The following is a 24,036-nucleotide window of genomic DNA, read 5'->3' on the forward strand; positions in this document are numbered from 1 at the left end:
CTACTGAAGCAGTCTCAAATCACACTTTCTAAAACTACTGTGACGGTTTTGTCCCAGCCGCATGAACATTCGTTCATTTTCAATGCCGACTCAAGGGGAACAGCAACAATCCATGTTATTAGTGTGCACAGGACTTTAATATTAATCCCCTCAAAACTGCAGAAACCTCCTCCACCCCTCCCACTCTGCACGCATTTGAAGTGGCAAGCAGGTTACAACTCCTCAATGATTTTTCAAGGGACACACACGCCTTGGTTACAATGATTTCAAATTCCAATATGATTTGGCTGGCCAGCACAAGTGGACCCAGATTGTTCTGGAACTGCAAGATCCTTCCCATTTGTCAAACATTTTGTAACTAGTAAGTTACTTTTCCTGCCAATAAACACAAAGATGTAGGCAAGTGTACATGGTCTTCAGTTTTTTTAAAAAATGCACCTGTGACGTTCCCCTCTGGTGTTATCTAGACCAGTGATCTGCTAGGCCACTCCAATCCTTGACTCTGGGAGCCAGCCTTACCCTGCTCTGCTGTGAGAGCCCCCACTCCTGGGCTGTTCACGCACAGCCTCTGGAAGGTAAGCTGCTCAATGCATCCTGAGCCTTCCGAAGACACGCAACATGACAAACTCTGCATCGGATACCACACAATCATTTTATAAAGATGAAGATGGGGGTATAGGGTGTTCTTTCGAGGTACAGAGCGTCACAGCACCACAAAGTGCTTTTCACTAAAGCTGGTAGGGATTTTTTGATTTTTTTTTTTAATTTCTTCACAAAATGTGAAAGAAAAAAAAATATCAAAAATGTTCAGGTTTTTAAATCAACAACAGTACCCCTTCTGGGTTTCTGTTTATGTCAGCCTAAGAACTTAGTCAAAACTAGACACTTCCCACAGAATGTCCATTTTGATGAAAAAACAAAACAAAAACACCAAATCAAAAACCACATTTCAAATGAAAAAAAGTTTTTATCAGCTCTACTTTTCACAGGTTTTGGATTAAATTCTCTTTGCTTCATGTAGTAATTTATACTCACTTGTTTTGAAACTACCACAACAAATGTTTTGCCACATGGACTGAAAAATCATCTTCTCATTGTTTTTAAAAGATTCTCTGTTCTCTGCTGAAAAGCTATACAGCTTCTTACAGAAATGCTCTGTAGGAAGTTATAATAAAGACTGCCACACTTGCAGAAACAAGCCAAGGGAACAGTTTTCTTTCCTCCTTGCTACAGTGGTAGAAGCTTGTACCTACAGATGTACCTATACAGATATTCAGAGAAACCACACTTACAGGGTGGTTCAGTAGATCAAAGTTTCTTGAGAGAACTCTCTCAAGCTGATGCTTCTCAGGGCTTGTCTACAGAGGAAAGTTTACTGGCATATCTCCCCATGTGGACACTCATTGAGGAATAAGAGTACCCTTTTCCTGGTTTAGCTGGTGCTACTTTGACAATGATACAATATAAACCAGAAAAAAAATCAACCCATTTATTCTAGAAGAACAGAATATCCAGATGGGGAGTTATGCCAGTATAATTATATGGGTATATTTCTCATTGTATGCAAACTTAAGACTTCAGTCATTTAAGGCCTCATCTACATGCAGATTTTGTTCTACTCTATCTATTTTGGTAAAACTTGTGGTGTAGAAACAGTTATAAAGGTGACGCACAGGAATAAGCTATTATGGTGCAACCATGCTGACACTGGGAAGGGGCGGGGGGCAGGGAAGGTTTGTACTACTTTCCAGAGGCAGATTAGGATGTTACTGGGCCTTCCCACCCCTTCTGCCTGCGGTCACCCTGCGCTCCAGCTGGGGAGCAGGGTCGGGACGTAGGGGGCTTGCCCCACTCCACTCCGCCCAGCGCTCTGGCAAGACCCCATGCCCGCTCCCTTGTTGGAGCACCAGGTGTCTGTGTGTGTGGGGAGGGCAGAGCAGGGCAAGCCCCCACGCCCTGACCCCACTCCCCAGCAGGAGCACTGGGCGGAGTGGATTTGGGGGGCGGGGGCGGAATTGGCCAGGCCCCTGAGCACAGGCCCTGTTGGTTCAGTGCCTAAGCCAACATGGACTGCTTTACCTGTACCAATATAAAACTGCTGTATTTAGAAAAAAAAAGTCCTTACTTATATTTAGGTTACCACACATTTTAAAAGTTACTCCCTCCTTACAATGCTCAGAGAAGTTGCAAAATATTTTCCTCTACTGCCATCATAAGGAAGCTTGCAAGTTCCCTTTTGCCTTACTACACCTCAGGTGACCTGCAGAAGATTTCCTCCTCCGCTCAGTTAGGGGACTTTTTTGCTTCTTTATATAAAGGGCAGCCTGAAAAGTTTCTCTGCTTGTTTTTAACCCTAGAAGTTGGAGGTCTATAAAGACTAATCTTTCCTGACTGGAGGAGGAAATGAGGTTGCGATCCTTGCAAGGTATACAATGTTAGCAGTCACACTTCGAGTGAAGGGATGAGTACTGTATGTCAAATCCCTTCATCCTCTCTCCATAATGGTAGTCACTGAAGTTAAAGGTGTAAAATCCTTTCCTTAAATCTGATTGAAGAACTATTGAAATGATACCTTAACAGCACTCTTCCAGGCTAGACAGTTTTTTTTTTTGTTTTGTTTTTTTAAAGGGGTGGGTGGGGCGGGCAGGGCAGAGAAGTCTGAAAGCTTTGAGACCTCCTTCATCCATCATAAACAGAAGGACAACTACTATATTCTCTTAGATTAAAGTGACCTGGAAAAGTACTTTGAATTGGCATTACCTCAGCAGTCGCAAGTTCCTCTTGTAATGTAATGAAGTTATGCAGTATTGGAGATTTTAAAACATGAGCTGCAAGTTGTGAAGTTCAATCCTGAGCTTTCATAAGTGTTCAGGGATATTTAAATCTGGTATTTTCTTTCAAAAAAGTTAGACTGGACCAAAATACCAGGCTCAAAGAAAAGATTGAACTAATTTTAGCCAATGCAATTATTTGGTTTCTTCTCTATTCCAGTTTTAATCATCTTTTACTGTAAGGTAAGTCAGCAACTAAGTGATCATTCACCAATCATAGCCCTGGTCTACACTAGGAGTTTAGGTCGAATTTAGCAGCGTTAAATCGATGTAAACCTGCACCCGTCCACACGATGCAGCTCTTTTTTCGACTTAAAGGGCTCTTAAAATCGGTTTCCTTAATCCACCTCTGACAAGTGGATTAGCGCTTAAATCGGCCTTGCTGGGTCGAATTTGGGGTACTGTGGACGCAGTTAGACAGTATTGGCCTCCGGGAGCTATCCCAGAGTGCTCTATTGTGACCGCTCTGGACAGCACTCTCAACTCAGATGCACTGGCTAAGTAGACAGGAAAAGGCCCGCAAACTTTTGAATTTCAATTTCCTGCTTGCATGGTCACCTGCAGCTTGCCACGCTGGCCAGAGCGCATCAGCAGAGGTGACCATGATGGAGTCCCAGAATCGCAAAAGAGCTCCAGCATGGACCGAACGGGAGGTACGGGATCTGATCACTGTGTGGGGAGAGGAATCTGTGCTATCAGAACTCCGTTCCAGTTTTCAAAATGCCAAAACATTTGTCAAAATCTCCCAGGGCATGAAGGACAGAGGCCATAGCAGGGACCCGAAGCAATGCTGCATGAAACTTAAGGAGCTGAGGCAAGCCTACCAGAAAACCAGAGAGGCAAACGGCCGCTCCGGGTCCAAGCCCCAAATATGCTGCTTCTATGATGAGCTGCATGCCATTTTAGGGGGTTCAGTCACCACTACCCCAGCTGTGTTGTTTGACTCCTTCAATGGAGATGGAGGCAACACAGAAGCAGGTTTTGGGGACGAGGAAGATGATGATGATGAAGTTGTAGATAGCTCACAGCAAGCAAGCGGAGAAACTGGTTTTCCCGACAGCCAGGAATTGTTTTTCACCCTGGACCTGGAGGCAATCCTCCCCGAACCCACCCAAGGCTGCCTCCTGGACCCGCCAGGTGGAGAAGGGACCTCTGGTGAGTGTACCTTTTAAAATACTATACATGGTTTAAAAGCAAGCATGTTTAATGATTAATTTGCCCTGGCATTTGCGGCTCTCCTGGATGTACTCCCAAAGCCTTTGCAAAAGGTTTCCTGGGGAGGGCAACCTTATTCCACCCACCATGGTAGGACACTTTACCACACCAGGCCAGTAGCACGTACTCGGGAATCATTGTAGAACAAAGCATTGCAGTGTATGTTTACTGGCATTCAAACAACATCCGTTCTTTATCTCCCTGTGTTATCCTCAGGAGAGTGATATCATTCATGGTCACCTGGTTGAAATAGGGTGCTTTTCTTAAGGGGACATTCAGAGGTGCCCGTTCCTGCTGGGCTGTTTGCCTGTGGCTGAACAGAAAAGTTCCCTGCCGTTAGCCATGGGGGGGGGGCAAAATGCAACCTTGGAACAAAAACACGTGCTATGTATGTAATGTTAACAGCAAGGTTTACACTGAAAGAGTGTAGCCATTGTTCTAGAAAATGTGTCTTTTTAAATACCACTGCCTCTTTTTTTTTCTCCACCAGCTGCATGTGTTTCAATGATCACAGGATCTTCTCTTTCCCAGAGGCTAGTGAAGATTAGAAGGCGAAAAAAAAAACACACTTGTGATGAAATGTTCTCCAAGCTCATGCTGTCCTCCCACACTGACAGAGCACAGACGAATGCGTGGAGGCAGACAATGTCAGAGTGCAGGAAAGCACAATATGATCAGGAGGAGAGGTGGCGGGCTGAAGGGAGGGCTGAAGCTGAAAGGTGGCGGCAGCGTGATGAGAGGAGGCAGGAGTCCATGCTGAGGCTGCTGGAGGATCAAACCAATATGCTCCAGCGTATGGTTGAGCTGCAGGAAAGGCAGCAGGAGCACAGACCGCCGCTACAGCCCCTGTGTAACCAACCGCCCTCCTCCCCAAGTTCCATAGCCTCCTCACCCAGACGCCCAAGAACGCGGTGGGGGAGCCTCCAGCCACCCAGCTACTCCACCCCAGAGGATTGCCGAAGCAACAGAAGGCTGGCATTCAATAAGTTTAAAACTTATTGAAAGTGCTGTGTGGCCTTGTCCTTCCCTCCTCCACCACCCCTCCTCGTGCTTCTCTCCTCCACCACCCTTCCTGGGCTACCTTGGTAGTTATCCCCCTATTTGTGTGATGAATTAATAAAGAATGCATGAATGTGAAGCAACAATGACTTTATTGTCTCTGCAAGCGGTGATTGAAGGGAGGAGGGGAGGGTGGTTAGCTTACAGGGAAGTAGAGTGAACCAAGGGGCGGTGGGTTTCATCAAGGAGAAACAAACAGAACTTTCATACCGTAGCCTGTCCAGTCATGAAACTGGTTTTCAAAGCTTCTCTGATGCGCACCGTGCCCTCCTGTGCTCTTCTAACCACCCTGGTGTCTGGCTGTACGAAACCAGCAGCCAGGCGATTTGTCTCAACCTCCCACCCCGCCATAAACGTCTCCCCCTTACTCTCACAGATATTGTGGAGCGCACAGCAAGCAGTAATAACAATGGGAATATTGGTTTTGCTGAGGTCTAACCAGGTCAGTAAACTGCACCAGCGCGCCTTTAAACGTCCAAATGCACATTCTACCACCGTTCTGCACTTGCTCAGCCTGTAGTTGAACCGCTCCTGACTACTGTCCAGGCTGCCTGTGTACGGCTTCATGAGCCATGCCATTAAGGGGTAGGCTGGGTCCCCAAGGATAACTATAGGCATTTCAACGTCCCCAACGGTTATTTTCTGGTCTGGGAATAAAGTCCCTTCTTGCAGCTTTTGAAACAGACCAGAGTTCCTGAAGATGCGAGCGTCATGTACCTTTCCCGGCCATCCCAAGTTGATGTTGGTGAAATGTCCCTTGTGATCCACCAGTGCTTGCAGCACTATTGGAAAGTACCCCTTGCGGTTTGTGTATTTGCCGGCTTGGTGCTCCGGTGCCAAGATAGGGATATGGGTTCCGTCTATGGCCCCACCACAGTTAGGGAATCCCATTGCAGCAAAGCCATCCACTATCACCTGCACATTTCCCAGGGTCACTACCCTTGATATCAGCAGATCTTTGATTGCGTTGGCTACTTGCCTCACAGCAGCCCCCACAGTAGATTTGCCCACTCCAAATTGATTCTTGACTGACCGGTAGCTGTCTGGCATTGCAAGATTCCACAGGGCTATTGCCACTCGCTTCGGAACTGTGAGGGCTGCTCTCATCTTGGTATTCTTGCACCTCAGGGCAGGGGAAAGCAAGTCACAAAGTTCCATGAAAGTGCCCTTACGCATGCGAAAGTTTCGCAACCACTGGGAATCGTCCCAGACCTGCAACACTATGCGGTCCCACCAGTCTGTGCTTGTTTCCCGAGCCCAGAATTGGCGTTCCACCGCATGAACCTGCCCCATTAGCACCATGATGCCCACATTGCCAGGGCCCATGCTTTGAGAGAAGTCTGTGTCCATGTCCTCATCACTCACGTCACTGCGCTGACGTCGCCTACTCGCCTGGTATTGCTTTGCCAGGTTCTGGTGCTGCATATACTGCTGGATAATGCACGTGGTGTTTAATGTGCTCCTAATTGCCAAAGTGATCTGAGTGGGCTCCATGCTTGCCGTGGTATGGCGTCTGCACAGAAAAAAAGGCGCAGAACGATTGTCTGCTGTTGCCCTGAAGGAGGGAGGGGCGACTGACGACATGGCTTACAGGGTTGGCTTACAGGGAATTAAAATCAACAAACGGGGTGGTTTGTGAGAAACTGAATGGCCCCCTCAAGGATAGAGCTCAAAACCTCAAGGACAGAACTCAAAACCAGGTTTAGCAGGCCGTTGATTTCACAGAGGGGAGGAGAAAAAAGAATACAAAACAAATCTGGTCTATTTCTTGTTTTGAGCCACTTCATCTATCTTTATACATCTTGCTGGCAGCAGACTGTGCAGTATGACCACTAGCCATCATCTCCTGGGTGCTCGGCAGAAGACGGTGCAGTATGACGACTAGCCGTCATCTTCTGCTGGCTGCAGGTTAAAAGACAGCGCACTGCCGGTAGGACTTAATCGCTACGAGACAAAACAAGGGAAATGACCTGGCTGAGTCACTCCTATGTTTGCCCAGGTGCCCGATTAAAAGAGCACCCAGGATTACGTCGATGACAGCTACCAGTTATACTGCACTGTCTGCTGCCAAAAGGCAATTAACTACTGCTGTGTAGCAATGCAGTACCACGTCTGCCAGCACCCAGGAGACATATGGTGATGGTTAGCTGAGCGGGCTCCATGCTTGCCGTGGTATGGCGTTTGCACAGGTAACTCAAGAAAAAAAAAGGCACAAAATGATTGTCTGCCCTTGCTTTCATGGAGGGAGGGAGGGAAACGGGGGCCTGACGATATGTACCCAGAACCACCTGTGACAATGTTTTAGCCCCATCAAGCACTGGGATTTCTACCCAGAATTCAAATGGGTGGTGGAGACTGCGGGAACTGTGGGATAGCTACCCACAGTGCAACGCTCCGGAAGTCGACGGTTGCCTTGGTACTGTGGACACACTCCGCTGACTACATGCACTTAGAGCACTTGTGTGGGGACACACACAATCAACTGTATAAAACTGCTTTCTACAAAACCAACTTCTATAAATTCAACCTAATTTCGTAGTGTAGACATACCCATAGAACCACAGAATACCAGGGTTGGAAGGGACCTCAGGAGGTCATCTAGTCCAACCCCCTGCTCAAAGCAGGACCAACCCCCAAATTTTGCCCCAGATTCCAAATGGCCCCCTCAAGGATTGAACTCACAACCCTGGGTTTAGCAGGCCAATGCTATCCCTCCCCCCAAAGAACTTGGAGATGCTGGGGATTGAACCCAGGGCCTCATACATGCAAAGCATGCGCTCTACCACTGAGCTACATTCCAGCTCCTCTATATTTCTAAAATGATACAACAATCTCCACCTTTTTCAGAGCTAGGAAAAAGGGGCAACACCTCTCTAGATTTAGAAACATATACCAAAATCTGTTGTCTGTTCCACCATAGTGTTATGAGGCCTTAAGTGTCCTTTGTATGGTAAAATTATCCTAGCACAATCCATTTCAGGAGAGACCATAAGTAGGATCCTTGTGGCTACATCAGTGCCATCCACCATTTGCATAGTCTTGAGCGCAGAGGTGGGGCTGAACAAATAAAGATCTCTTTGTCACGGGTTCATTTTCAAGACAGACCAAGCATCTTGAACAAGTAGGACAGTGTCACATTAATCAAATGGACACCAGTTGCTGTGTAACATTTTAGTACATATTCTGTGCTTATAAATTTTCTAGCCAAGTTCTCACTCAAGTCTACAACAATGGATCTATGGAAGAAATCACTGTAAGCAAAAGTTCTCCAATGGTACAAGAGTTTAGGGTTTATGTAGAGCTATTGGCTGGGAACCCTGAACTTCTTTGCCAAGTTAAAAATCCCATTCTTTAAGATCACTTCTTAAAAACTTCCCTGAAACGCAAGAGTTTAACAATTCAACTTGTTCTTTAGTTCGGTGACTAAACAAAGCTACTTTAAAAACACATAATGTTGGTTCAGAGGTATATTGGCAAGCACATATAGCTGCCACAGTGTGCTTTGGTAACTGCCTTCAGCTCAGATATTAGGAGGTCCTATTCTCCAATGTACTGAATGATCCCAGCTCTCTTTGGTCTCAGTGGAAGCCAAGCGTGGCATAATTTCAGGCCCAAATTGATGAATTTCGGGAGAAGTTATATCTTGCATTAAAATTATCCCCTGTTGAATGGAGAATAGCAGCTTGTGCGTTACATAAAACAAAAGCAACCATCTGCTTGATCAGAAAAAAACAAGCATGTTACTAGGCAGCAGTGAACTTACTTGCTAGGAGAAGGCAGGCAATCGAAATGACATACAGTTGCTTGACAGTAATATCGTAGTGATCCATAAAGAGGTCCAGTAAGTAGACAGCAAGGTGCCGTGCTGTAGGGCAGAGATTGCAGCGGCTACTGAGGACAGTCAAGAGGTCAGTAAAGTAGCGGCGCATCCCAATCTGTGGTGAATGGGCCTTATAGACAGGCAGTTTCAGTTCCTACAAGAACACAACAGGAGGGGAGAGAGGTATTAAAGTGAGCATTTGTTTCAATGACCAGAATGCCCAAACCAATACCCGCCACCTACGATGGTAAGTGCTTAGCAACCACAGCAATAAGATTTACTCAGAACGCAGAGCTGTGTTAGTGCTAACATGTTTTGAAAGTCAGTTAACTTCTAATATGTTTGAGTCATTCATTCATTTTCCTTAGGAGACTTAAGGTACTTGATTTTGCACTGTAAATTCTGGTTTAACCCAGCAATAACCAGTTATTGCTTTCCATAAAGAGAGCTCCAACACTATCCAGACTCAGAAAAAAAAAAGGATCATGAGGAATAACTGAAAAGGGACATTGGTGCAAAATTTGACCTGACAAAGTCAGGTTCTGTACTATAATTTCTTAAGGCATAGCGGTTCATTTTATTTCTTATGCACACACATTCCATACAGAACACCTACACTTTGCTAGGTCCTTTATAAAACAAAACTCCTTCCTTGTTCTACAAATTAAAAAGCATTATTGTATTGTGTTTAAAACCCAAATATTGCAGAGTGGTGGTAGCCTACAAAAAGACCATTGAGTAGAAAGAAAGCAGTTTATTTCCGTTTCCATGGGGGCTGTGGGAAGCGGCGGCCAGCACATCCCTTGGCCCATGCCGCTTCCCGCAGCCCCCATTGGCCTGGAGCAGCGAACCGCGGCCAGTGGGAGCTGCGATCAGCCGAACCTATGGACGCGGCAGGTAAACAAACCATCCCGGCCCGCCAGTGGCTTTCCCTGATGGGCTATGTGCCAAAGGTTGCCGATCCCTGCACAAGTGCATAGATCCTTAGAAACCAAACACATACCACAATAGTGACAACTGCCTCTATCACGCTTTGTCTACTACACCAGAAAATTCAGTAGATGCTCTTATTCTAGTATAGAAGGGCCTGTTTTCAGTGTAGGTCACTTAAGAAGGTGTTTAAGAGCCAAACTAAAATGGAAATGTTGACAAAGGGGACTATACTTAGGCGGTAAGCTCTTTGGGTCAGGGACTCTTTGTTCTGTGTTTGTATAGCGCCTGCCATAATGGGATCCTGGTCCGTGACACACTCTTAGGAACTACCACAATACACAATCACAACTAGTAAAAATTTCCAGTGTAGACAAGGCCTTAGAATAGGTCTTCGCTGCATAAGTAACGGCTGATCTACACTACAAAGTTAGGTCAACACAAGGTGACCTATTTTGGCCTATTTGTGCATGCGTCTATACTCAAATTAATCTCCAGGTGATGTAAATGCCCCATTACAGTGACAGTCAAACCACCTCCCTAAATGGTGTGGAACCATGGGTAACCTACTCAGGTTGATACAGAGCAACTGCAGACACTGTGTGACACGTGTCAGTCCAAACAGTCCTTCAGCAGCTTCCTTCCCACAATGCCCCATTCTCCACTATAGAACTGGTGCTGAGCCACAGACCTGCTGCTTTTACAGCAGGCTGCATGCCATACCTGGTGAAGACCTCACCAGCACCCCACAGACCACAGATCCCTCCAAGGAGCCTGAGACAAAGACCTCTGCTGTGAACAGTGAGGAGAAGGAAGAAGATGCGTCTGAGGGTTCCAGCCATGCCACAAGCCAAGACCTGTTCGAGACTCCACCACAGTCTAGCCAGTCCTGCCAGGTGAACACAGACAAGCTTCAAGAGGAAGGAATCTCACGTAAATGTGTATACATTTTTCCTTACAATGTTCAAACCCAAAGATGGTGCCCAGCCCCAAGTTCATGAGACATAGGTATTGACTTTTCATTGTTTTGCTCATATGAGAAGAGGTACTGGTACAACAAAGAGAGGTAGAGTTGGCATGTGCTTGTTTATGTGAACAGGGACACCCTTTTTATCCTGCTGAGAGAGCTTGATGAAAAAAAACTGTCATGTAGATACTCTGCAATCCTCTCCTGCAGGTTTCTAGGGATGACAGCCTTATTTCGTCCTCCACAATAGGACACCCATGCCACTCTGCGAGGAATATGGCTGGCATCATCACAGCCAACAGGCTAGCAGCAGGTGGGCCCAGGTGACCTTGTGAGGCCAGTAAGAACTGGGCTCTCTGTGCCTTTGTGACCCTTAGGAGTGAGATCTCAGCTAAAGTCACCACACTTGGGCTGCCAGTATTCACTGCCATTGCCCTATACTTCTAGTCACGGAATTGGGGGCCAAATTTTATAGCTTCATGCAACAGAAAGTCTCCCCCACCAGGAGCTCAAGACTAGTGCTATCCCAAGGCGCTCCAAAGCTGAAGTGTTAATAAGCACCTCTAATTACAATTTTTTATGGGAGTAAGGGAAGGGAGTTTTGAAACTTTTCCCTTCCCAATGTGACTGTAAATCCAACGGTATGTCTGTTTTTATTAGCAACTTCTGGCATGGTGAGCTTAAGGGATGCACCCTTCACACCTGACCTAATGAGAAGGAGAGAGAAGACGACAAGCTAGGAATTTTCTGAGAGATCTTTCAAGCCCGTGCTGCATCAGAGCACGTAGGGACAATCTGACTGAAAACATGGAAAAAAAAAAAATGCAATACAAAACAAAAGGTCAGGCAAAAGGCCTAGGAGTCCCAGCAGAACAAGGAGAGGGAAATGCACCAGGATAATAATGACTCTTTTCAGGCAGCAAACCCAAACACTGCAGACCTTGGTTGATCTACAGGGCCAAACATCAGACTCAGCCTTTGCAGTCACTGGAGAACTGCATGGTCACTGCTCCCCCACATATCATCTGGCATTATGAACTGCATCCTTACCCCTACCACTCCATGTTGGGGGGAAAAAGCAAGGCAAACCTCAGCTTCACATACACCAATCTATGGTTTTCTCAGCCACAACAGGCTACACTGGACTAACATCCACTTGTGAAAACAAAAAGGACGTGTTTACTTCCTTTTCAATAGTAATTTTAAAAGGTTTCACTCATGTTAAATTGTGTTAGAAATTTGCATGGCATTGTCTGCACTTTGATTTTGTGCACTAAACTTTAACGTTCTGTTTTTGGAGACTCAAAGTAGCTTCATTAGCTCACAAATTACAGAATGCCCACCAGCAGTCAAGAAATCAAACAGTACTTGTAAATGCACCTCAAGCGCCACAGAATTCCTAGTCTCAGGAAAACACCCCACCATGTACAGCACACGCCACACAGTTCACAGCAGCAGGCAAAGCTGCTTTTTCACACCCCTGAGAGACGTAGCTATGCAGATATAAGTTCCCAGTGGAGGCCAGCCCTTAGTTAAGTAGGAGTCAGGTGAAGTCTTGCCTATCACAGCTCTAAGGATGGAACTCAAACTGGTCTGGACTAAGGCACTTCAGAACTGATTGTGGAAATAAAGGAGCTTGTGCCTGAGTTGTTAATAAAATGAGAAATATAGTGGGAGGTTTGTCTCCAGAGCTCTGGAGCCACCATGTCAAATTTAATAGTAAGGGGGTAACATTGACTCACTTTGCACCAGCGTTAGCCACATGCTTATTAAAATTTATTTCATTGTGAAGAAATCTATATAACAACAACGGCATCAAAATGCATTTCTATGGTGAACTGGCACCATACAGTTTGGTCAGTTGTGACAACATTAACAGAATAAGAGCAGATTTTCCCTCTTCAAGAGAAGGAGCATCTGGATTTGTAGTCAATAAAAAGCCAGATAAACAGTGAGGGATTTATTCCAGTTGAGGTATCTGCTTCTTAGACTTTCCCCACATACCAAATGCCAAGATAGAAGAGGAACATGGCAAAGGAATTAAACATTGGAATTCTCTACCTTTCTCCAAATACTACAGGTATTCATGAAATATCCAGCAACTGACTCGATACGAGCAGAAGATTTAGTGAATTATGTGATGGTTGCGGTAGTAAACCACTGCTGAAGGAAACAAAATGGAATTCATCAGCCGAGCTTGTTTTTTGTTTTTTTTTTTTTATTAAGTAAATTGACAAAATATTTCCCAGAAATACTCCTGGCTATCATTTCTCAACAACCTGGGATGCTTGCTCTCATACCAGAATTTGCTGTTCTATAGAGTTAAATCAGTGTAACTGCCAAAGCAGTCTATTGAGATAGCAACAGGGACTGATCATTAACATATGCATATATTATTTTACACATATACAAAATAGTTTTAGCGAGGACAAAGTTTACAGTAGTATTCTTGGGATCCCTCTATCGTTTTGTGACAGGAAGAAGTTAATCCAAGGACAGCATCTCTCTCTCACCATTTGATGATGACAGTCAGATTAAGAAAACCAATACTTGAAAGACGACTGTTTCAATACTATGTTTCTAAAATGTAATTGTGAAAGAAACTACAGCTATGTTTGAAGGATGCTATTTAATCTAGTGGAAAGTTGCCTAAACCTACATAGGGCCACAGCCAGGTCTGAAAACCAATAATAAAAATTCCCACAGTTTATTCAAATCAGGGAGTCAGCACTAACCAACAAGTTTTTTTTTTTTTTTTTTTTTTTTTTTTTTTTTTTTAAAGTTCTCTGTATGCTGGCTTTTCCTTTGCACAGTATGTCTCAGTAAATACCCTATTGCACTGGATCCTCAGATTTCTTATAACAAGAATCTCTGTGTCATAAGAAATAACGTAAGATTATTGCCAATTAAGCAGCAGCAGAAATGCCTATTGCAGGGGTGGCCAACCTGTGGCTCTGGAGCTGCAGACGGCTCTTCAGAGGTTAATATGCAGCTCCTTGCATAGGCACTGTCTCCGAGGTTGGAGCTACAGATGACAACTTTCCAATGTGCTGGGGGGTGCTCATTGCTCCCTGCTCTGCTCCAGGTCCTGCCACCACTCCACCCCTTCCCCCAAGCCCACGATGCCCTCGCTCCTCCCCACTAGAGCCTCCTGTGCACTGCAAAAGAGCTGACTGCAGCAGGCGGGAGGCATGGGGAGGGAGGGGGACATGCTGATTGGTGGGGCTGCCAGTGGGTGGGAGGCGGTAGGAGCTGGAGGGGGGTAGCGGATGGGGGGCTGCTGACATATTACTGTGGCTCTTTGGCAATGTTCATTGGTAAATTCTGGCTCCTTCTCAGGCTCAGGTTGGCCACCCTGGCCTATAGTTTACAGGTAAGGAAAAAATCCTAGATAAGGTTACCTTAAAAGTTCACCCTCACAACAATTCAACTTTTTCCTGTTTTCTATCTTACTCAGCTGGGGGAGAGGTTCTCATTTTCTCTCCTTGAATTCAATTTCTGCATAGAGCATTAGCACGAAAAGTCAGGGGTGAAAAGTTAACTCCTTTGTAACTGACACTATTTAAACAAACAATCCTCTTGTCAGGAAGTGTTTGGAGAATAGCACAAAGAGGAGTTAGGGAATCTTTAGTTTCTGTTCTTCTTTTTAAGGGGGAGGCACATGTTCCTTAAATTTAACCTATACTACCTGTCTTCCAAACTTTCCATTTTTGGCCAGTATTTCAATACTAAGTGAAGTCTGAATGCTTAGTTACAAAGGGCCATGAAACTCAAGAGGGGACTCTGCAATTGATGGCATGCTATTTCCTACTGAAACTAACTTCAGCTTCTGCACAAACTGCAGTGTTGTGCCTTTAAGTTACAAAAACGTCTACAGAAGTATTCTGGTAAGTGTTTCTATGATTAGACAGTTGGCAGTAGTTTAGTGAACAGGTCATTAAGGTTAAGAGTCAGATACTATGTTTATGAAAGCTTGTTAGTGGGTTACAGTTGATGCTTTTGGATTTTGCTGGTCACAATGCAGAGATTATGCAAACCACCTCCCCAACGGGAAGAGGTAGAGAGAACTGACAGGTCAATGACACTTCAGAAGGAACCAGCACAGTGATGGGCAACCTGCGGCTCGCGAGCCACATGCGGCCCATCAAGGTAATATGCTGGCAGGCCATGAGACAGTTTGTTTACATTGACCGTCCACAGGCATAGCCCCCCGCAGCTCCCAGTGGCTGCGGTTCCCCGTTCCCGGCCAATGGGAGCTGCGGGAAGCAGCAGCCAGCACATCCCTGCGGCCCACACTGCTTCCAGCAGCTCCCATTGGCCGGGAACAGGGAACCGCAGCCACTGAGAGCTGCGGGGGGCTATGCCTGTGGACGGTCAATGTAAACAAACTGTCTCATGGCCCACCAGCATATTACCCTGATGGGCTGCGTGCAGCACGTGTGCTGCAGGTTGCCCACCACTAAACTAGCAGGATGTGTTTGGTCAGAGGACAGGAATGTGCATGAAAATCCACCAAAAAAAAAAAAAAAAAAAAAAAACCCAACAAAAACAAAAAAACTGCATCAGACTCCAGCTACACTACTGCTCTATCAGTTCAAAGCTGTAGTGTAGATGGGTTCTAACCATGTTAGGGAGACAGTCCAGGGTTTTAACCTTGTTATGGGGCCACAATTAGATACGTTCTACACGTCAACTTTTAGCCTTATTATAACTAGGTCACCTATTTGTTATAGACTAGATAGGACCTAAGTGGCAGAGAAACATTATTAATATAACTTAAAAACTTAAATGAGTCCTCCAGTTCCATTAAGCAAGTTTTATTAGTATTTCTCCCCACCCCCCACCCCCATTTCTAACTAAGCAAAGTTCTAGAAGACTGTGGGGTTAGAGTCTCATAACAGACCTGGGTTCATCCCCACTGCCCTCACTTAAGCACAGGACTGGAAGGGACACTAAGCTATTAGTGTTATCCTTTAAACAGGATGTCAAAATGCAGCTCTCTTGAAATTTAAGATCCCAGGGCTTTTTTTGACAAGTACACGGGCCAAGTTTCTCCCTCCTTCAACAAAGTCTAATAATGGATAAGGTTGTGTGCAAGCTATTATTCAACAAACTACCCTTGCCAATTGGTGAAGTATGCCACTCAAATGTCAACTAATATATATATGATTTTATGCAGCACCACCAACACTCTCCAACAATCAAAAGGAGGTCTCCGCCATCTCTTTCAAAGAGTACACAACTTATTCTAAGTGGAGTACACCAGAACTTCCCATATCCAGTAAGCAATGACAAATATTACTGCATGCACCTACCGGTTTTAAAAAGAAGACAAACTCTATTTAAATTATATAATCTTTACTCATGCAAACACGTGGTTCTTGTCTACTGACTTCAAATGGCATCACTGGAAGAGTGATGTTCCATGTTTATGTCTCTAAACCAGGGCTTAATTTGTGCCAGGGCTAGCCAGGGTTGAGCCCCGGCACCTCTGGTTGATGCATCAGCTCTGAATGTAAAAAAAATTGCTTGAGCCCCAGCACCTCTTTCATTACAAATTAATTACTGCTCTCAACTCCACATCAGACTTGCAGATTAAGGTTTTTTTTTTCTCCTAACGGAGAGTCGTTTAGAAGACTCAGCCAGGCCGGTGGGGAAAAGAGCCCCAAGATGAGTTCTTTCCAAAATTTAATTAAAACTTCGTAGTAATTCACCTAGTATGCTATAGCATGGCCAAGCCAATAAAGCTAACACGAGTAAATCAAAGTCAGAAAATACAGGATCTGAAAACCACCTTGGCTCTTAGATAGCTCTTTTCATCAGCAGACCTTAGAGTGCTTTAAAAAGGTGGTCACAGTACCATCATCCCCATTTTACAAACAGGGAAATTGGGGCACAACAAGGGACACGTCTTGCCCAAGGTCACCTAGCAGCAAGTGGCAGAGCTGGGAACAGAGTCTAGGTTTAATGAGTCCTAATCCAGCGCTTCATCTACTAGAGAGATCACACTGCCTCCTCTTCGGTAACAAGTTGCCAGTTCACATACTCGCTTTCAGAGAAGAGCCAAACCTTCATAATGTTGTCCCGTTCATCCAGAGGGGAAGCTACCTCTGACCATGTGTATCGTATTTTTCACTTCATATTTGTACTGGACTGCCAGATTTCTGCCCACTGACAATGCCTTTCAATATATGCAGATAAAACTGCACACTTCACTGCTCAGACATTCAAAAATTTAATTTGTTTGCAGCCTACTAAAGAAGACAGACAGGAAGATAAACACACTGTTCTTATGTAAGAGGATGTATTTCTGCTTGAATGCACTCCACAGCAGGCATGTGTAATCACAATATTACCAAACATTTCTAATGTCAAAGGACAGTTTAATTGCTACTATGTTTAAAAATCCACTACTTCATGTGTTTCGCTTTGGCATTTTAGAGAGTGTTTCATTAAATTCTCCTTACTCAATTTAAATTATTCAAATGCTCAGCAGCTAATCTGAGGCAGGATCAGAGAAAGGAGTGTGAAAACTGAGATTCCAACTTTGAGGAAAGAAGAAAGAAAAGATCATGAATAATCATGTACTTTATTAGAACACCTGTTCTTTTCAGCTCCATACATATGGTGCCATCTATACTATAAGCAAACTAAAGCTAGAAACCAGTAATGCTATTGTTACAAGTTTCAAAAGCTGGAGTTTTTAAAGTGGACAGATTACATTTTTGTTGCTGGGCTGACAATCCCTTTAGAGGCCCTAATGCAATGAGTTGCTCAATGCTGGTTATGCCTACTTTCATTTTACAACTGAATTAAACTAGAAAGGCAAGTTAAAAGCAAATGTTAACATTTTTTCTGTTCATCAAGATGAACAGAAGAGATCAATTGTGTCTCAGACATGCTGGATTCCAGAAATCCTCCTCTAGATTTTGCTTTCAAAATCTGGAAGAGTTACAGCCTTTTGCAATGTCCTAGTGCCAGCTACCCCTTTGGACAAGAAAAAAAAAAAGAAAAACACAATTGCCTGATTTACTCAGTTGTGATGTTTGTATAATGCTGAATTCAATTATCTGTGCCAAGCACCTGTAAAAGTTATTGAAAAGCACCTATCAAATAACATTAGGTAAGGGGTAAAAAGTACAATAGTGGATTTAAGAGGATACAGAATTGAAATGATGAATTACTGTGGCCTCATTTTTAGTACGATCTTGCTTAATTAATAGAACAGGGAAGCCAAGTGTTTCAGAGCTCCAGAGAATGTGTGTGAAGAACACAGGGAAACATTCTCCCCTATTCATTGGGCGAAAGGTGGGGGCGGGTATGTTTTTACTGAAGAATGGTGACCATAAACCTGTTGCTTGTAGTACTTCTGACAACTTGTTTTATTACTATCAGGGTTATCTGGGGGAGTAACTTTTACCTAGAGGAAATATCTATCCCCCAGACACTGTAAAAATGTAAAGTCACAGAACTGTTTGTTTTCAGCAGAAGGCATCAGCTCTGTTCAACTATCCACCTGGCTGGAAAGCCCACAGACCACTCATTCGCAAAGCAATTAAGGCGGCCTTTGAAGGATTAAGTTACAATATAAACTCTTAAAGCTTGCACACTCAATGGGCTTTGTGAAATTCAGCCCTGCTCTTACTCACATTGCTTAGAGAAGCTATGTAAGAGGTGAATAAAGGAGGAAATACAAGCAGATCTACTGAGTACTTTTAAATTGTAGGAAATGTGCATATCCTGGAAGGAAGAAAGCCAACATGTCCCCCAACCCCCAGCGTTTGTGGTTAATTCAGTACTCTGCTTCCAAAATAAGCTCAGACCATGTTCTAAATAGATTTTTTCCTCTTTTTAGCCCTTGTGTGCAAGGAAAAATGCTGACTTGCTATTTAAACTCTCTTTCTAGAAAAAAGAAGGAGTACTTGTGGCACCTTAGAGACTAAAATTTATTTGGGCATAAGCTTTCTAGAGTACTTATTCCTGCTAAAGCAGAGGTACACTTTTACATCGAATTGAAGCATCAGAAGGCCAATTTCTGTGACATTCTATCCATTTGGTAGGTCCCAAAAACCTCTTGAAAGCTGAATGAGTTAAAATGCAAGTCAGCCTGCTAGCATGATGTCCCTGCACCACTGACCACCACTACACAGGCTCTAGGCTACTGAAAGGTCATCATGGGCACCAGCACATATACTCAACCCACCTGGCACAGTACTGCTGATGAACAGGGTAGAAGAGAACACTGAAGACTGCAGGGCAGGCTCTGCCTTCTACTCCACCAGTGCCCTTCCACCTCCTCAAGCAGTCCTCCATGGCACAATCCTGCAAGGCTTAGTGTTCTCACCCAACCAGAGAAGCCATTAAACTTGTACTGTACTTTGACTTCGGCGAGACTAGTCATGTGCTTACAAGTGTTCTGGATCTGGCCAGAACCCTTGAGACCTTGCAAGACCAAACCCTGTGTAGCCTAGCAGAAGCTACCTCCATAGCAACCACAACACTGCTTGCTGACCAGCCAGCCAACTTAGAATGCCAACTCAAGGGATTTATTTCCTCTGCCTTATGAGCACTCCATCTCTACAGCAAAAAACTTCCCAGCACCTTTAAACCCAATTTACACTAGAAGACTTCAGGTGTGCTATGTACACCAGGTGCCTGCCCTCAAGTGCACCACATTCATTCATTACATATAACTAATGAACACACAGCATGGACTGGAGTCTTTCATGCAGTAACACCAGCTCTCAGAGTCCCTGATTATCCTCAGAGTACAGTAATTTCAGGTTTTTGCACACTATGTAAAGTATGGACACAGATATATTATGCCATCACCCTTACAGGTTTTTGTGATTTTATACCCTCCAAAGGAAGGCTCAGTTAGGTTTAATATTAAAATGATCTCCACATGTCTTGTTTTAAAGAAAGTTAAACATTTTCAGAAACTTTCCTTCAGAAATCCTTATGTTGCTGAGATGGGAAATGTCTTCTCCGCATTAAATACAAACTTTAAGTACGTTCTTCTGAAGAGGGGATAATCTGCCAAGAAATTTGCACTGCAAGTCATGGGCTACATAAAGTGTATTTTTCCCCAGTGCCAAATACAACCTTTACTCTCCAGCAGGAGAGTGGGTTTGTGTGTGTGTGTGTGGGGGGGGGGGGGGTAAGAAAACCTGGATTTGTGCTGGAAATGGCCCAACCTGATTATCATACACATTGTAAGGAGAGTGATCACTTTAGATAAGCTATTAGCAGCAGGAGAGTGGGGTGGAGGAGGTATTTTTTCATGCTTTGTGTGTATATATAAAGACCTTCTACACTTTCCACAGTATGCATCCGATGAAGTGAGCTGTCCGAAAGCTTATGCTCAAATAAATTTGTTAGTCTAAGGTGCCACAAGTCCTCCTTAACCTTTACTATAGTTTGTTTCTGTTTCAGACTCACCTGCTTAGACCAAGACTAATCTGTTGGTGTGTTCTTCCCTCCCCCTACACCCCATCCATGACCAGATTAACATGCTGTGCCAGACCACAGAACTGAAAGTGTTTAGAAAAATCACTCAGTAGAGATCGGGGCGGGGGGGGGGGGGGAGGGGGAGAGGAGGCTTTGTTTTGTGGGCACCACCATCTGTTTTACCATTTTCTACAGCACAGCACCATAATATACCATTAGGACTCTCAGCAATCTTGTCATAAAAAAGCAGAACAACATTTATGCTTTTTTTGTTCTGTGCTGCTTTTGCAGATTTCCCCATCACTGAAAGCTAATTAGTTAAATACACTGTATTCTTCCAGAACAAAATCAGATGCGCTTCTTCTATTTGACTAGAAACATGCTAAGTCAAATTACTTTTATGTATGTTCGTTTGGTTTTTTTGTTTTTTTATTTAAATTTATTTAAAAAGGAAGGATTCCTTCCAAACTCCCACCTCAAAAGCATGAGCAGGTGGCATCAAGTCCTCAATACTGCAGGGTTTACAAATCCCGCATTTAGATTTCTCTTTAAGGGAAATTTGCAATTTAAAAAAGAAAGCTTGGGTTTGCATCCTCTTTTTTGCTTCTTTATTATGTATAAAGAAAGCCTGAAGGGTTTTGGGGGGAGGGGTTTACGGGTATTTTTTCCACTTCAGCATAACCAGCAAGATAAGAGTTGATATTAAAGGATGGTCTGTTTTACTCTCTCATTTGTTTCAAGGATTCATTTTTCCAAAATGTTAAAGGCATTAACAAAAAGACTCAAACTGTACGCCGTGACAGTCCTTTTCTTTCTCAATACACTCATACTCTGAGCTCTTAAATATCATTTCATTCTTTAACCAGAATCTTCCAAACTAGGCAGGACCTAAACTTCTAATGCAAGAACACAAAGACGCACAGTTCAGTTCAGGCCTTCCTTATGAAGGAAGTAGCAAAAGAAAAGTACAAGCCCATTTTCCCCCCTTTTCAGCTTCACCTGCAAATTCAAACAACCAGGCCTATTCCTGTCATAGCAATTGGCATCTACAGGTACACATGAACAAAGAAAAGACGTTAGCACTCTAGGATAGTCCAATGTAACTTCAGCCTACTTTGGGGACATAGTATGCACTTGCTAAAGACAAATTCTAAGCCACATATACAAGAGGTAAAATATGGCTACGAAATTATGCAAGCCTCAGAAGAAATTGACAAGCCAAATAGTGTGGGTTTCAGTAAAAATTAGTTTTAAGTAACTTATAAACAAGTTCAGTGTTTTCTTTTGCATGAAAAGAAACAGCTGTAGATCCCCCCACTCCATTTCAGAATCAGAAGGACCTGTCCCTCAACGTGATTGCATGAGAACAAACAACCCACTTGCCAAGACCTGATAATGATTAAGTCACCTGATGTAATTTATTGTTGAATGCCTGCTGGAGAGACAAAAGTAGTAGAATATCCAAAGTGTTAATTTTGTTAAGGGTAACTTGAAAGGGAGTAAAGTGCAGATAGTTAATCTTTGCTGTGATCTCTCTTTCATGTTACCCAGCTAAATGCATTTAGCAATTCTTTAATGTTTGAAGCGTACTTAAGGAAATGCAACATCTAAATAGACAATAAGAAAAGGAGTACTAGTGGCACCTTAGAGACTAACCAATTTATTTGAGCATAAGCTTTCATCGGATGCCTTATAATAGACAATGCTATTATTTCTAGCTGCTCAAAGCAAGAGCTTTTTTAAATTAAGAGGACAAGACAAAGCACAGCAATAAATCCCTTCAAATACTGCCCAAATATTGCTCATTTAGGTATTTTAATATCAAAGATTTTTTTCTTTAGGAGCACACGTAGATGCAGTACTAGCTTTATCAAAGCAGTACAAATGCTGGCTGTAATTGTCTATCTCAACTCCTCTGCAGTCTGCCAAGAAACAAGTGTCTGCAGTAAAACCGCCTCTCAACCTGTATTTGTTTGAAAACAGAGTTACTTCTTCAGACCTCAAGATCTTTTGATTGGATGCAGCACAGCAATAGTATCCCCTTTTTATTTAAACACATTATCTCAGCACCAGCTTGCCTGAATTAAAACTGCTGAACTAAAGCAGGCAGATATTTTTAGCCTGTAAATAGGTTTCTGCAGACTCTAAATTATGATTAAAGCATTTTTATAGGACAGAGAGGGTTAAGTGTAGCTTCTTCTTTGATTAACTGAATTGGTGAAGACAGTTACTTGACAATTTAGAGCTTTAACATTTGTTTTCCTTATAATGCTTGAGGGGTGCCAAAGCATTTTTGCTGAATCGAAAATGAACAGGGGAAGGGGAGAGAAGGGAATTAAAGTCCAACCTTCATTCTCAGAGTCTGATGAATGTCTGCTGCCAGCTCCCCTTTCCACCACTGCTCTTCCATCCTCATTCTTCCCATCCAAAGGTGTGGAAGAGTGGGATTTAGTAACTCTGCTGGAAAGGAAACAAACCAAATAAATCAATCAAGCAGCTTGTACAAACCAATCCAGTGCCATCAGTTTTTCGTAGCTGTTTTAGCGTTAGTTACTTGCCATCAGATTGACAACACTCTCTAGAAATAAACCACTTGAAAACAAACAATCACGGATCAGCTTGTTTCAAAGAGACAAAAATACAAGTTATTCAGGGTCATCATAAGGCCACCAAACTTCTGATCAGATTGTGACCTGTAGGTTTTGCCAGTTGTAGGACATTGCCAAAGCCTTTCAAGGGGTTTTGCTCCAAAACATCTCGGAGCAGCATTGTCCTCGGGATCGCTTAAAATTTCAGAGAGCTTCTCCAATAGCAGAAGCGTTTCTTACACTGTTGCTTCCTTCCCATAAAACAAACCAGTGGTGCCTTTACCCTCAGACACCCTTATTCTTCCTTCTAATTGCCTTTCCCAGGTAAAGGTTTTTTTGTTTTTTAAATTGGGACGGGAGGAGAGAGAGAGGACGGGAGGAATGAGTCCCAGCGAGAGAAATCCTGGGGGACTTCTTCCCACCTGATGAAATCAGGGCAAGAAGCGCCCTGTAATTGACTTTACATCAATTGGATCTAGCCCTTCCCCCAGCTGGCTGTGTAACGCAGTCACACTGGGGTTTCTAATACCCTTCGAATGTGCAATTCCAGCCTGCAGATTTCTTTTTCTCTTTTAATTAACTACGCTACACAACTTCAGGACCCTGAAAAATGCAACTTGCGTTACCTTCGCCGGCTGCCTCCTCTTTGCCTCACTCACTCTGATCAGCAGCCTTTGTCCGACTCCAACATCCTGCGGGTGCTGCTACAGCAGCAGGGCGAATCCTGCAGCCAAGAGGGGGGAGATCAGACCCCGGCAGCCCTTGGCGCTACAAGTCGGAGGGAAAGACGGGAGATGGATTCACACCCTCCACGTCCCCAGGGTGCACCACGCAGGGGAAACAGACGCTGCTCCCCCCCCTCCCCTTTTATAGCGCCCGACCCCTCCAGCCTCCCCCGTTGTTCTCTTGCACCCAGTCCCCGCAGCAGGTCACTGCTGCTGCTGAGACTCTATGGGAGCACAGCAGCGCTCGCGGGGGATTACAACACCGGCCGCGCACCACGCAGGCGCCATGCCTCCGCCCCGAAGGACTCTGGGGACTGTAGTTTCCTGCCCCCTGCGCGGTGAGGCTACGGGAAGCGGCAGGTGAGGCGTGGCTTGGCTCGGGCGGCGGGCGCCGCGGGCAGAGGATGTCCCGTGGGAAGGCGGCGCGTGCTGCTGGGGCTCAGCAGCTGGC

The 24,036-nt window shown here is 44.3% G+C and overlaps 1 protein-coding gene and 1 non-coding gene across 2 annotated transcripts in view; both read right to left on the bottom strand.

Moving 5' to 3' along the window:
* The window catches only part of CCNJL (cyclin J like), a 46,783-nt gene extending 23,083 nt beyond the window's left edge, over positions 1–23,700 (bottom strand). Inside the window, exons 1-3 of the mRNA XM_074960620.1 lie at positions 23,487–23,700; positions 22,620–22,732; positions 8,869–9,079 (exon numbers count right to left, since the gene is read on the bottom strand). Of these exons, the coding sequence (XP_074816721.1) occupies positions 8,869–9,079; positions 22,620–22,697 (289 nt within the window). The 5' untranslated portion in view covers positions 22,698–22,732; positions 23,487–23,700. The remainder of the gene's footprint in view (positions 1–8,868; positions 9,080–22,619; positions 22,733–23,486) is intronic.
* TRNAA-UGC (transfer RNA alanine (anticodon UGC)) lies at positions 7,834–7,910 on the bottom strand. The gene has a single exon. It is a non-coding gene; the product is annotated as a tRNA-Ala (tRNA).
* Positions 23,701–24,036: the final 336 nt, after the last annotated feature.

This window comes from Natator depressus, chromosome 8 (genome assembly GCF_965152275.1).
Source record: "Natator depressus isolate rNatDep1 chromosome 8, rNatDep2.hap1, whole genome shotgun sequence".
In the NCBI taxonomy this organism is placed as follows: domain Eukaryota; kingdom Metazoa; phylum Chordata; order Testudines; family Cheloniidae; genus Natator; species Natator depressus.